At 38.2% G+C, this 15,447-nt stretch overlaps 2 protein-coding genes across 2 annotated transcripts in view; one reads left to right on the top strand and one right to left on the bottom strand.

Moving 5' to 3' along the window:
* The window catches only part of LOC105225265 (UV radiation resistance-associated gene protein), an 81,126-nt gene that overhangs the window by 17,232 nt on the left and 48,447 nt on the right, over positions 1 to 15,447 (bottom strand). The window lies entirely within an intron of this gene.
* On the top strand, positions 13,441 to 14,574 carry LOC125777010 (uncharacterized). Its single transcript, XM_049450759.1, has one exon. It carries the CDS (start codon positions 13,631 to 13,633, stop codon positions 14,504 to 14,506), a length of 876 nt encoding a protein of 291 aa, XP_049306716.1. The 5' UTR covers positions 13,441 to 13,630; the 3' UTR covers positions 14,507 to 14,574.

Genomic DNA, 15,447 nt, shown 5'->3' with positions numbered 1-15,447 from the left:
TATGAAGTTTTTACGTTTCTTGAGAGCTGCGTACTAAGCTTAAAGCAAGTTTGCCTGTTGAAAGTGCGCTTGCGCTCATGAATGAAAATGTTCTTGTTGCGTGTTTTATTCTAAATTTGGGCATCGACTACTTGACTGCCATATTGACTTGTGACGCTGCTGATGGTATATGAGACGATTGTTGTTTTTGTAGAAAAAGGTTTGTAGTTTATGTGAATAACATATTTACATCTGTGCGCATATGGGTATGTTGGTTCGTATATAAGTTAACAATAGTTAACGCACTAAAGCGCTCATGCTGCCAAAAATTGCAAAGCATGCAGTCTGCATCGTTCACTTCATGCGCGACCAAATTATGGAAACAAGACAAAATGCTTGGTCAGCTGTAGTAATTCGATCAGCTCGATACATGAGCGTGGGAAGTGCATATGCAAGCAATAACGTCGAGCGAACGGCAGCAGCGACGGCAAAAATAGTAAGCTAGCAATAAGCTTACAAATTACAAAATAAATCAGTTTTAGAATGAAACTCAAAGCGTGAATATCATTTTCAAAATAACTCTGGGTATTCGACAACACCGTCGCTGCCCCAAAGGAGTCATAATAATAGAGTGAAAAGTAACTTGTCAATATCATCTTCAAAATAACTCTGGGTAGTCGACAACACCGTCGCTGCCCCAAAGGAGTCATAATAGTAAAGTAAAAGTAACTTGTCAATATCATCTTCAAAATAACTCTGGCTTGTCGACAACACCGTCGCTACCCCAAAGGAGTTATAACTATAAGATCAAAAATAACTTCTTCTTCTTCTTAATTGGCGTAGACACCGCTTACGCGATTATAGCCGAGTTAACAACCGCGCGCCAGTCGTTTCTTCTTTTCGCTACGTGGCGCCAATTGGATATTCCAAGCGAAGCCAGGTCCTTCTCCACTTGGTCCTTCCAACGGAGTGGAGGTCTTCCTCTTCCTCTGCTTCCCCCGGCGGGTACTGCGTCGAATACTTTCAGAGCTGGAGTGTTTTCATCCATCCGGACAACATGACCCAGCCAGCGTAGCCGCGGTCTTTTAATTCGCTGAACTATGTCAATGTCGTCGTATATCTCATACAGCTCATCGTTCCATCGAATGCGATATTCGCCGTGGCCAACGCGCAAAGGACCATAAATCTTTCGCAGGATTTTTCTCTCGAAAACTCGCAACGTCGACTCATCCGCTGTTGACATCGTCCAAGCCTCTGCACCATATAGCAGGACGGGAATTATGAGAGACTTATAGAGTTTGGTTTTTGTCTGTCGAGAGAGGACTTTGCTTTTCAATTGCCTACTCAGTCCGAAGTAGCACCTGTTGGCAAGAGTTATCCTGCGTTGGATTTCTAGGCTGACATTGTTGGTGGTGTTTACGCTGGTTCCAAGATAGACGAAATTATCTACAACTTCAAAGTTATGACTGTCAACAGTGACGTGGGGGCCAAGTCGCGAGTGCGACGACTGTTTGTTTGATGACAGGAGATATTTCGTCTTGCCCTCGTTCACTGCCAGACCCATTCGTTTTGCTTCCTTGTCCAGCCTGGAGAAAGCAGAACTAACGGCGCGGGTGTTGAGGCCGATGATATCAATATCATCGGCATACGCCAGCAGCTGTACACTCTTATAGAAGATTGTACCTGCTCGATTAAGTTCTGCAGCTCGAACTATTTTCTCCAGCAGCAGATTGAAAAAGTCGCACGATAGGGAGTCGCCTTGTCTGAAACCTCGTTTGGAATCGAACGGCTCGGAGAGGTTCTTCCCGATCCTGACGGAGCTTTTGGTGCCGCTCAACGTCAGTTTACACAGCCGTATCAGTTTTGCGGGGATACCAAATTCAGACATCGCGGCATAAAGGCAGCTCCTTTTCGTGCTGTCGAAAGCAGCTTTGAAATCGACGAATAGGTGGTGTGTGTCGATTCTCCTTTCACGGGTCTTTTCCAAGATTTGGCGCATGGTGAATATCTGGTCGGTTGTTGATTTGCCAGGTCTGAAGCCACACTGATAAGGTCCAATCAGTTCGTTGACGGTGGGCTTTAATCTTTCACACAGTACGCTCGATAGAACCTTATATGCGATGTTGAGGAGGCTAATCCCACGGTAGTTGGCGCAGATTGTGGGGTCTCCTTTTTTATGGATTGGCCATAGCACACTTAAATTCCAGTCGTTGGGCATGCTTTCGTCCGACCATATTTTACAAAGAAGCTGATGCATGCTCCTTATCAGTTCTTCGCCGCCGTGTTTGAATAGCTCGGCCGGCAATCCATCGGCCCCTGCCGCTTTGTTGTTCTTCAGGCGGGTGATTGCTATTCGAACTTCTTCATGGTCGGGTAATGGAACGTCTGCTCCATCGTCATCGATTGGGGAATCGGGTTCGCCTTCTCCCGGTGTTGTGCTTTCACTGCCATTCAGCAGGCTGGAGAAGTGTTCCCTCCATAATTTAAGTATGCTCTGGGCATCGGTAACTAGATCACCTTTGGGGGTTCTACAAGAGTATGCTCCGGTCTTGAAACCTTCTGTAAGCCGCCGCATCTTTTCGTAGAATTTTCGAGCATTACCCCTGTCGGCCAGCTTATCGAGCTGTTCGTACTTATACATACATTATTTGTCCGGCAATGTCATGCACACACACTTATGTATATACATATAGGGCATTCCCTGCCAGCCATGGCTAAACACTTTTCTCCAGTATTTCAATACAACTACACATTTTTTCTCTATGTACTGACACCAACGCACATGTTCGGGTTATTTTTTTGTTTAACTAGATGCGATGAAACAAATTTTCTTTCATTTCTCGATTTATTTGAATGAATGCGAATAAGAAAACATAATTTTCAATAGTGTCAAAAGAAAATCTCAAAAAGGTAATAAAAAACGATTGAAAGACGCACGTCGTTCGTGCTCGTACAACAAGAAGGTAAGTGAATGGATTTTATGTAATTTTTTTTTTGAAAAATTTGCAAACAATTATTTCATTTGTTTTTATAGCATTGGAAATCAGAATGAATTGCAAATAGCAGCAGCAGCAATATCATCAGAAGCAGCAAATATAAGTTGTTAAGTAAGTATGTGAAAATAAGTGTGTGTTGTTTGATATTGGACTATAATACGCAAAAATAAATACATACACATGTATGTATTTTATGCGTTTAAGACAGCCTGCACAATCCAATATAATATGTGAAAAAATGTTTGTTTTATATTTTAAATTATCAGATAATATTAATATTTCTTTCAGATATTATTATAATTTTTATATAAATAATCTTTCTTTCAGATATTATTATGATTTCTATATAATTAATCTTTCTTTCAGACATAATAATTTTTTATAATTAATCTTTCTTTTTCTTTTAGATATTATATTTTAATTTTATATAATTCTGTTTAATTATTCTTTATTTTCACTTTCACTTGGCTGGCAGAGTTATTACTGATAAATGATAATCAGGGGTGTTGCAGAATACAGGACAAATTTGCTTAGCTGTTAGAATTGCAAACCAATTCTGATTTTCAATGATGTCACACAATCTTTTTGTATTTTTGTCTTTTCGAACATACGTATAACCAATATCTGAATCAGCTGTTTACTAATGTGGCAAATCTGTGAAAGCAATTCTAATAAAATTTACAATAAGCTCGCCAATTTTAACTATCTTCTTATTAGAAGATGATCATGATCATTTCTTAAGCGTTTTTTTATATAAAATTTTTACATTTCTTGAGAGCTGGAAACTACCCTTAAATTTGTAAACTTTCACCTCTTAAGGGTAGTTTCCAGCTTTCAAGAAATGTAAAATCTTCATATAAAAAAAACGCTTAAGAAATGGTCAAGAAAATTTCCTGCGCTAAATTTTCTGGTGTTAATATGCAGCTGTAAAGAAATCTAGTACTAATTTTTAATTTCATTTTTTCAATAAAATGCGAATATGGCAACGCTGGTTTTGCGAAGAAACATGAAATCTGTTTAAATGAGTTAAGCGTGAGTGGATTAATTGTAACATAATTTCGTTATAAAAATAAAGTTTTCATATGTTCCATAGATCCACCGCATTTTCACTTACGGAGATATAATATAACGCGAGAGTAAGTTACTTAAGTGTGTGCTTCCCGCTAAGTTGAGCACCCTTTTAAACATGGTCCTTCGAGCCATTCCGAATGACACTATTGGTTCCGTCCAATAAGAACAAAAAATTCTTTAAAATCATGGTGACAAGCTAAAATAAAAAAAAAACGATAAAACCTCAACAAACCAGTGCAGTGGCGAACAAAAACAAACAAAAAAAAAACAACCAAAACAGTGTACAGTGAAAAAAAAACAGGGCAGTGACCCAACCAGAACAAAAATCAAAAAAAAAAAAACGAGATATCCATATATTTATATACTAAAATATTCGAGTCCAATAAATGTCCCGTCGAAAGACTAAGGACAACGCTAAGATCCGTTTTTTTTAATAAATAAAATACAAGTGTTCAAAAATGTTTTATTTATTATTTATTAAAACCGCACGTGACAAAAGAAAGACTTCGTGTGTATCAATCGGATTTCAGCTTAAGACTAATTTACAAAGAATCTTGGTTTTGGCTATTGGCTATTGTTTACATAAAAATGAGTGTGCAGTTGGTCGCTTGATTCATTGGATGATAGCTTATAGATTATTTGGTTTGTATAAGTGAAGACGCTTAAGGCGCGATCGCTGCTGAATATCGGTCATTTGTTTACATTAAATTCTCTGCACAGCAAAAATGATGCGCAGCTCTTGTTATTTGTTTACTTGACTTTTATTTGTTTACTTGACTTTAATGGATGGGTGTGAGAATGAATGTGTCACCAAAATATTGATGCTGCAGTAATTGGATATTAGTAGATGGATGTGAGAGTGAATATGTCACTCCTCCCCTCTTAAAAAGGCAGCCTATACTTGGGCTGGCATTAATGGGTACAGTGTGGGTAATGGGTTTTCTCCAAGTTCGTTTTCTTGAAGTTGTGGCTGATTTCTTTCAGTTTGTTTTCTTAATTTTGTATACAAAAATATAAATGGATTAAAGTTTATGTACTTAAGAATAAAAATCATTGCGACCAAAGCCAGAATAGCCAGTATAATAATTGTATAAAGTGTGATATTGTTTTGTGAAATCATTTTTATAATGTCATTGTGTTTTAAGATTTTGATTTTAGTTATGTTGAGCGGTGGATACAAAGGTGTTAGGTCAATTTCTGGGTGTAAATAATTTTCGCTTAAAATAATATTTTCGATTTTTACTTTACATTGTGTTATTCTTATAATTTTATTTCCCTTTATTTGTATGTTGCTGTTTGAATTTTGACAGTTTTGTGTAAGAGTTGTTTGGGTCAGATTCCATGTTATTATTACATTTGGTTCAATATACTTAATTATTTCTTTTGTAAGGACTGGTACAAAATTACATGTTGGGTTTCTTTGCTTTATTATGTTTGCAATACATTCACTATTTACTTCTTTGTTGTCTTGATTGTAAATTTTATTATCGTTTTCAAAGTAAGAATCACTGCCTGAGTACTCCAATTGGTACCCGTTTCTATCGGGATAAGGGATTATTTTAATGGTGTTAATTAGTTCGTGATTAATAGGAATATGTGAGATTATTAGCATTTCATTATTCTTATAGTTAATCCAAGTGGATGTTTTTGTTAATAATATGTTTTCGCTGTTAACGTTTTGGAGCTTGTCGTAATTAAGCAGTTTTGGGTTGAACAGTCCCAGTCGTGAGAGCTGCATTCCCATTTCAAGGTCCTCAATGTACTCAATGTTAGTTCATAAACCAAGGTGTCAATGCTATTTCTATTGTTTTCATACTGTTTGATTCTCTGCAATCCGTCATTAACGAACTGCATTACTTCGTTAAATTCGTGCATTTTTATTGAATTTTTCGCCTCCGAATTCAGTTTCTCTTCGAATTGTACTCTGTCATTGTCGTGTGCCGAAAAGGAATTTAAAAGCTGAGCCTACGAAATTGAAAAGACCGCGTTTTTGTCTACGTTCTTTGTGTAGAGTGATCCCGTTTAGTTCTTTGATCAGTTTGTTATACAAAAATTTGATCCGGGGTGTGTCTGTACCGTTTTGTATTTTGTTTCCAAAATATGTGGTTATAGTGTTTATTTCTGTGAGGTTGACTGTTAGGCAATGATGTTCGAATGCTGATGGTCTTTGAATTGGTTTACTTGAGAAATATCGATGGTTTATATCGATGCCGCCTATCTGAATTTGTTGGGAATGACTCATGGTAAGCAACAGGGACAGTATCATCACTGTGCGCCAGATACCTGTGGAATGGGGACCTCATTAATTTTCTTTCGTTTTTTAAACTGCGTTTTATAATAGTTAGTAGCTCTGTTCCGATTAGTGATTTTGTAATGGTCCGGGTCGGTTTTTTCGACATTTTTGTTTTCTTTAAATGGGTTTTCTAATTTTCCCTTCTGAATTCCCCTTTCTGTATTTGGTATCTATGTCGTATTCCTGACGATCATCATTTAATTTGTTTATTTTTTGTTCTTTAATTTTCTGTGCGTCCCGGGTTGGTTGTCCGGCGTAAAGAAATATGTGTGCAGGTGTCTGTCCAGTGGTGTCATGCCTGGTTTTGTGATTGTAAATATAAAGAATATTTTCCATTTTGCCCAGTTTGATTTCATCGTTTTTGGAGGAATTGATTATGCGAATTTTTTCATTTATTGTTTTATGTAATCTCTCGACATCCGCCACGCCCGTTTTAGCTGTGTTTAATTGTAATTCAACACCCTCGCTCTCGAGCCATTGCTTAAGAGCTAGGCTGGAAAATGCACCGTCCCTGTCTGCCTTTAACAGTGTAGGTTTTCCGAGTTGGTTAAAGATACGCATCAGGGCGTTTTTGCATTCTATCCAATCTTTTGTTTTTATTTGTTCTAGAGTGGCGAACTTTGAGTAAATGTCAATGCAACTAAGGTAATGCTTACCCTCGGATGAATAGATGTCTATTACAAATTTATCGCGGCAATGCCCAGGGCTAGGTGTGACTTTAAAAGGCATTTTTGTGTTTCTGTGTTCTGTCTTGGCTAGGTTACACACACGGCACTCATTTATGATGTTTTGAATCAGTAGTTGGCTATTTGGGAAATAATGATTTTCTTTGAATAATTTAGTCATTTTTTGGATACCTGGATGCAACAGTTTTTCATGGGCTTGAAGTATTATTTCTTTAAACTCAGCATATGAGCTCACGTTGTTCAATAGAATGAGGCTACGAGTCACTTTAGTATAAGAGGGGTTAATAATTTCCCTATAGGCTGTCTGGATGATCTCGAAATCGGCATCGCTCACGATGTACATGGCAATGCTTTTGGAAATGAAGTGGTCAAGTAAGAATTGCTTGGCGTTCTCAACAGTCATGTTGTTATAGTGAATTGTGGTTATTGAATTTCCGAAAACGGTTGTCTGCTTTACACTATTCTGATCTGATTTAATGAATATTATCTGTTTTTTGAATACATTTATTGGTTTTTCTGTTAACTGGATAAGATCATTACTGCCTTCTACTGCACTATGTTGGGTGGCTTCACTGAAATGATTCTCCTCATCCTTGATTCTGGACAGTGCGTCATTCTGTTTCTCTTTTATGTACTCAATATCAAAGTCAAACTCAGCCAATCTAATTCTCCATCTCTGCAGTTTGGCATTTGGCTCCTTTAAATTATGTAACCATCTGAGAGGCTGATGATCACTAGCTATTTGGAAATGTCTTCCCAACAAGTAGTGACGGAATGTTTTTGTGGCCCAAACTATGGCAAGTAATTCTTTTTCGATGGTGCTGTAATTTAATTCATGGTCATTCAATGTTCTGCTTATGAAAGATATGGGGTGATTGTTTTGAGAAAGGACGGCTCCAAGAGCCAGGTTACTAGCGTCTGTAGTCAATACAAATTTCTTTTCAAAATCGGGAAGTTGTAGAATTGGTTCGCTTGTTATTAGGGTTTTAAGTTTCTCGAATGCTTCCACATATTCGTGGTTGTTTATGTCTATTTTTGCTCCTTTTTTAAAGTAGCGGGTCATGGGCTTTGCTATGTCAGCGTAGCTTGGGATAAACTTTCGGTAATAACCGGTCATTCCGAGGAATGCTCTGATTTCTTTTACTTTTGTTGGGATTGGGTATGATGCTATGGCTTCTACTTTAAGAGGGTTTGGTTTTATTCCATCGGGTGTTACGATGTGTCCTAGAAAGGTTGCTTCCTTTTTCAGGAATTCGCATTTATCTAGTTGCAACTTTAGATTTGCTTCGGACAATTTTTCAAAAACCAATTGCAATGAGTTTAAGTGTTCGTCGAGAGATGTGGAAAAAATAATGATGTCATCCAAATAAACCAAACAGTGTTTGTTAATTAATGGTCGGAGTATGTTATTCATGCACCTCTGGAATGTGGCGGGTGCATTTCTTAGGCCAAATGGCATGCGAACATATTCATAATGACCACGTTTGGTTGAAAATGCAGTTTTCTGTATGGATTCTGAATCCATTTCTATCTGATGAAAACCCCTAGCTAAATCAATTGTTGTCAAGTACTGGCATTTTCCCAGTTTTTCAAGTATTTCGTCCATGTTGGGAATAGGAAATCTATCGGGAATGGTTATTTCATTCAGCTTCCTGTAATCAATGACTACTCTGTATTTTGCTTTTCCCGAGGCGTCGGGTTTCTTTGGTACAACCCAAGTGGGACTATTGTAGGGTGAATTACTTTCTCTGATCAATCCCTGCTCAAGCATCTCCTGCACCTGGTTCTCTACCTCATTTTCGTGTGTTTGAGCAAGTGGGTATTGTTTTGAATAAATGGGAGAATTGTGTGTTGTGTTTAATACATGTTTGATTGTGTTTGTGAATGTCAAACGTTCTCCTTCAGAATATTGCAAATCTTTAAATTTGTTCAATAAATGTTTTAATTTAGAGGTTTCCTCCGGATTAAGGTGATCCAGACGGAATAGTGAAAAGTATATTTTTTTATCTGATTTGGGGATTGGTTTCTCATATGAATCTTGTGTGTAGAAAAATTGACCTTTGTTTGAATCTGTGTCTATCAATGGGTAGGTTTTATCGAAAAGTGTAATAGTATGAGTTTTGTAATTTGTTATACCTTGTGCTTTATTGAGCAGTTTTCTGCCAATTAGCATATCGTAGTCGCCAGAAAAGTCGTGTAAGTAAAATTGTTCAGGTGTCCTAATTATGTTGTTGCTTGGCAGAGTTATTGAATCTTTTAATGTCATCGGGCCATTTGATGTAAAAACTTCACATTCAGTATTGTGTATTGGTAGAGAAAAAAAATTCTTTCGCATCATGTTGATTGTGGATCCTGTGTCAATCAAACATTTGTGAGCGTGGCCCTTGTGGGTAATTATTAAATATTGGTATCTTCCGGGGCTGGTGACTGAAAATTTTGGTCAAAATTGATTTCGGCTTGGTCTTGATTGAGTGATGCCTGACACTGTTTTTCATAAGTCTGGTCTTGGTACTGAGTGTAGTCGTAGTATTCTTGTTCGTATGGTTGTTGATAACTTTGTTCGTATTCTTGTGCTTCTTGTAATCTAAGTTCGTCAATGGACATTTTGGTTTGTTCGCTGTCCGATGGTCTTGGTCGTTTGGTTGTTTGTTGTAGTGGGAAGTTTGGGTTAGATGGCATGCGTGGTTGTTGTGTTTGAGGGGTTAGGTTAAAATTAGATTTGGGAAATGGAGTTCTGTTTAAAATTGGTTGAGGATTCATGTACCTGTTGGGTCCGGGATAAGTTTGTCCGGGTCCCATGGGTTGGTTGTTAGATAATTGTTGTGTATAAATGGGTCTGGGTGCATGCATGTATGGGTTGAAGCTGGGTTGTAATGGTTGAGGATATTGGGGGTATCTCGGTTGGTATTGGGATTGATTGATTGGGTAATTTTTAAATGCTTTCGGATTTTGGTAAAAATTTGGAGTTTTATTTTTAATTTCAATGTTTTTATTTGTTTCAAAATTAATATGTTCTTCATAAATGCCCTCATTTTGTGCAATGTTAATTAGACTTCTCAAGTCTGGAATGTCGTGATGGGCCAAAATTGTAAACAATTGAATTGGTAATTTTCGAATTAGTGTTTTTATGGAATCTCTGACCGCTTGCAAATAAATAATAAGGTTTGATTGATTACCTTCGAGATGTAATTTGGAGATGAGTATTTGGCGTCGTCGCTCGGCCTCCTCGCAGAATGCACGCAGATTTCCCCTGTAGGGCGTCTCGCGGAAGTTCTCCAGCAGCTTGTAGTTCGGCGCCTGTGGTTTATACTCGCTGATCATTCTGGACTTCAAGGTCGGCCAGTCTTCTATGGTTGGCAGACCCAATGTTCTAGTCACATGACCCTTTATGTTCCGCTCAATGGCTCCAAGCAGGATGCGTTGTTGTCGCACATCATTGGTATGGTAGAGGGACAGTATGTAGTCCACTCTGCTGATGAAGATAAAAAGTGTTTCTGGCTCTCCCCTAAATGGAGGGACATCCTTAAGTTGTCCACGGGCCTCAGCAAGGTTGCTCTCGTTTAATGTATTCTCTGGTTGTGCCATTTTTTTTTTTTATTTGATTGTCACTTAATTCGATGTTTTTACCTTGCCTTTGGACTTACAGGTTTTTGTGTTTTAGAATTTTTGTTTTGCTTCCACTTGTTTGGGATAACCGTATTGGAATTATTTTCCCAGTTGAAGCGCGTATTTTTGCGAATTGCGGATTATAAAATTTAACTTATTTTCCACTCGCGGTTCTTTTTTTCGGATACTTGTAGTATCCTACCGACTGCGCCACTAAAATATTCGAGTCCAATAAAAGTCCCGTCGAAAGACTAAGGACAACGCTAAGATCCGTTTTTTTTAATAAATAAAATACAAGTGTTCAAAAATGTTTTATTTATTATTTATTAAAACCGCACGTGACAAAAGAAAGACTTCGTGTGTATCAATCGGATTTCAGCTTAAGACTAATTTACAAAGAATCTTGGTTTTGGCTATTGGCTATTGTTTACATAAAAATGAGTGTGCAGTTGGTCGCTTGATTCATTGGATGATAGCTTATAGATTATTTGGTTTGTATAAGCGAAGACGCTTAAGGCGCGATCGCTGCTGAATATCGGTCATTTGTTTACATTAAATTCTCTGCACAGCAAAAATGATGCGCAGCTCTTGTTATTTGTTTACTTGACTTTTATTTGTTTACTTGACTTTAATGGATGGGTGTGAGAATGAATGTGTCACCAAAATATTGATGCTGCAGTAATTGGATATTAGTAGATGGATGTGAGAGTGAATATGTCACTATATATACATACATATATACATATGTATACAACAAATAGACAAAAAAGTGCAGAATCGCAACAAAAAAGAACACACATATGTACATACATTTATCTGTATATTACTTAACTAAAGTGATGGAAAAAAAAGTACATATGTATATCAAAACCAAATTGAAGGTGCAGTACAGTAAACAAAAGTGAATAAACAAAAAACAAAAGTGCATTTGAAAAAATTATATTAACAAACAGTTTACGAAAATAAAACAGAAACAAACAAACGCGCGAAAACTTAAAAAAAAAGAGGAAAAAAAGACAGAAAACAAAAATCAAAAAATCAAGTGTACAAAACTGCGGTGATTAGAGAACGAAAATATAACAAACAGTTTCAGCAGGCACAAACAAAAATTTTAAACAAACAAAACCCCACACAATCGTGCGCGAAAGCGAAAATAAAAAAAATAATCTAAAATCAAATCGGGCGCGAACTTAAAAACATATAAACACACCTACCAACAACAACACGCACAATAAGCCAGGCAGCTGAAAGCCTGAAGCAAGAGGAGGAATACAGCAATTGGCGATAAAACTCGCACACACATTTTCACATATTATCCCCCCAAAAAACCCTTGCGGGAAGATGTAATCATATATAAAACCTGTAATAAAAAATCCGTTTGGTTAATATATCAAAATTTTCCTGAAAAAATCAAAATACCGATTTAAAATAAATATAAATACAGTAGAATCGCGCAAAAGTTAACTACCAAACTACGTACGGAGCAGTACATTCATTTACGCGAAGCAATTAGCACCGAAGGAAATGCGTCTGATTTTGGTCGGTTGACTATTTTACCGGCGACTTTCGTTGGCAGTCCACGTCATATGCATGAATATATGCAAGATGCAATGACATATGTACGTCATTGCGGCCGTCCAGACCTGTTCATCACCTTCACGTGCAATCCTAATTGGATAGAAATTGTTCAACTGCTGCTTCCTGGCCAAACATCAAGCGATCGGCACGTATATTCAGGCAAAAAATCCGGTCGTTCATGCACTATATTGTTAGGCACCGTGTCTTTGGGGATATTCGATGTTGGATGTATTCCATTGATGCATGACGCATGCACACATTCTCATTTGGTTAGTCGAAAGAATGCAGCCAGACCAAATTGATGACATCATATTTGCCGAGATTCCTGATCCCGAAACCGATCCAGACCTGCATGATGTCGTAATTACAAACATGATTCATGGGCCGTAACCCACAATCACCGTGCATGGTCGACGGCAAGTGTTCCAAGCGTTATCCACGAAATTTGACTGCTGATATCATCACTGGCAAAGATGGTTATCCACTTTATCGACGTCGATCTTCTGATGATGGCGGTAGAACAATCACAGTCAAAGTGAAAGAAAATGATTTCATGGTCGACAACTCTTGGGTTGTTCCGTATTCGCCACTTCTTTCCAAAACATTCAGGGCGCATTGTAACGTGGAGTATTGCAATTCAGTGAAGTCCATCAAGAACATCTGCAAATATGTCAAAAAGGGCAGTGACATAGCGGCTTTTGGTCTTCAAGCTCCTGACCCCAATGATGAAATCACGCGCTATCAAATTGGTCGATACGTATGCTGCAATGAGGCGATTTGACGTATATTCTCATTTCCCATTCATGAACGCTATCCGAGTGTTACACATTTGGCAGTGCATCTGGAGAACGGTCAACGAGTTTATTTCACCCCAGCAAATGCCGCTCAACGTGCTCAAAACCCACCAGCGACAACATTGACCAGTTTCTTCTCGATTTGCCAAAGTGATCCGTTTGCACGTGCGTTGCTTTACTCAGAGATGCCGCGTTATTACACTTGGAATATTTCATCGAAGAAATTTCAACGTCGAAAGCAAGTTAATGTAGTTCCTGGTCATCCGGATGTGCGTTCTACTGAAGCTCTTGGCCGTATTTATACAGTTCATCCGAAAAATGATGAATCCTTTTACTTACGACTATTGCTGGTGAATGTTCGTGGCCCGACATCATTTGAATCACTTCGAACTGTCAATGGTGTAGTGCTGCCAACATTTCGTGTTGCATGTCAGGAGCTCAATTTGCTGGAAAACAATACGCATTGGGACACGACAATCGCTGAAGCAACTGTTTCCGCATCTTCAAATCAGATACGCACATTATTTGCGATCATTATTTCCACATGTTTTCCATCGAATTCACGTGAATTGTGGGAGAAGTATTTTGCATCGAGTTCGTGTCCATTCATAGAATCCCCATCTTGATATGAATGAAGAGATGCACAACCAGGCTTTGGTTTTGATAGAAGACATGTGTTACCTCATGTGCGGCAGTTTGTTAGCCAGGTTAGGAATGACGTCGCCTGATCGTGGAGTAAACGACGCTTTCGAACGAGAATTGCAGCGTGAACGTGAATACGACACAAATGCATTAAGCCAATTGGTTCGAACGAATGTACCATTGTTGAATCCTCAACAAAAAGAAGTGTACGATACGGTGATGAAGGCAATTGATGATGGAAATATCGGTATGATTTTCCTTGATGCGCCCGGTGGAACTGGAAAGACATTCCTCATATCATTGATTTTGGGTGCAGTTCGTGCAAGATCAGAAATTGCTGTAGCAGTTGCTTTTTCTGGAATAGCGGCAACGATGTCGGAAGGTTGCCGAACCGCTCATTCTGCATTAAAATTGCCATTAAACCTGCAAGCGGTTGAAGAACCGACATGTAACATAGCGAAACATTCAGCAATGGCCAAAGTTTTGGTAGCAAGCAAAATCATTATCTGGGACGAATGCACAATGTCGCATAAACGCGCGTTAGAAGCTCTGAATCGCACTATGAAAGATCTGCGTAATGACGCAAGACATTTTGGGGGTGCATTGATTTTACTCTCAGGCGATTTCCGGCAAACACTGCCAGTAATACCACGATCAACCGCTGCCGATGAGATCAATGTTCGCTTACTTTGCTTGCCTCAAATCATCAACATTGTGGCGTTATGTGTGGAAACTTCAGCTGACGACAAACATGTGAGTTGCATTGCAATTTCGTTTCATCGAAAGAGGAGCTCATCAACAAAGTGTTTCCGAACACCATTGCTAACCACAAAAACTACGATTGGTTGGGTGAAAGAGTAATTTTAGCAAAGAACAAGGATGTGGATCACTTAAACTTCAAAATTCAAAATCAAATCGTTGGGACACTGCATTCCTTCAAATCTATCGACTGTGTAACAAACGAAGACGAAGCAACCAACTACCCAACCGAGTTCTTGAATTCATTGGATGTGCCTGGCTTGCCACCGCACAATTTACAATTGAAGGTTGGTTCAGTCGTCATCATGTTTCGCAATCTCAACCAACCAAAATTATGCAACGGAACGCGATTAGCGGTCACAAAACTCATGGCCAATGTGATTCACGCGAGACTAAAAGGAAAATTCAAAGGTGAGGAAGTTCTCATTCCGAGAATTCCAATGATCCCAACCGATATGCCATTCGAGCTTAAGCGAATCCAATTTCCAATTCGTCTCGCATTCGCCATGACATAGCCAATCATTAAGTGTTTGTGGCCTGAATCTGGAAAATGCATGTTTTTCACACGGACAACTTCCCGTGTCGGAAAACCACCTGCTTTGATCGTTTTCGCACCTGACAACAAAACGAAAAATATCGTTTATCACAGAGTAGGGATGTCGGAAATGGAATAAAGTATCGATATATATTGTATCGGTAATTTTTGAATATATCAATATCGACATTGATATTTTTATTTAAAAATGTCGATATATCGGTATGATATGAAAAAAAAAAATATTTGGCCTAATCTACTTTAATCATCTTACCTTACTAGATAAATACTAACCAATAGACATAATTATTAATAAATCAAGAACAACAATTAAAACATTAACCTTTATTAATCAAACCAATATTTATCTGATACAGACATAAGAAAAACTCTTTGATTTACGTGCTCGGTTGTAAGCCGACTTCTGTTATTGGGTACTGCGAGATTCACAACAGATGCCACTCTCTCCGAGGAAACCGAGGACACAGGCGATATCAAATACTTTAGA

This window comes from Bactrocera dorsalis, chromosome 1 (assembly GCF_023373825.1).
Source record: "Bactrocera dorsalis isolate Fly_Bdor chromosome 1, ASM2337382v1, whole genome shotgun sequence".
NCBI lineage: Eukaryota > Metazoa > Arthropoda > Insecta > Diptera > Tephritidae > Bactrocera > Bactrocera dorsalis.
This window is presented reverse-complemented; position numbering and strand designations above follow the sequence as displayed.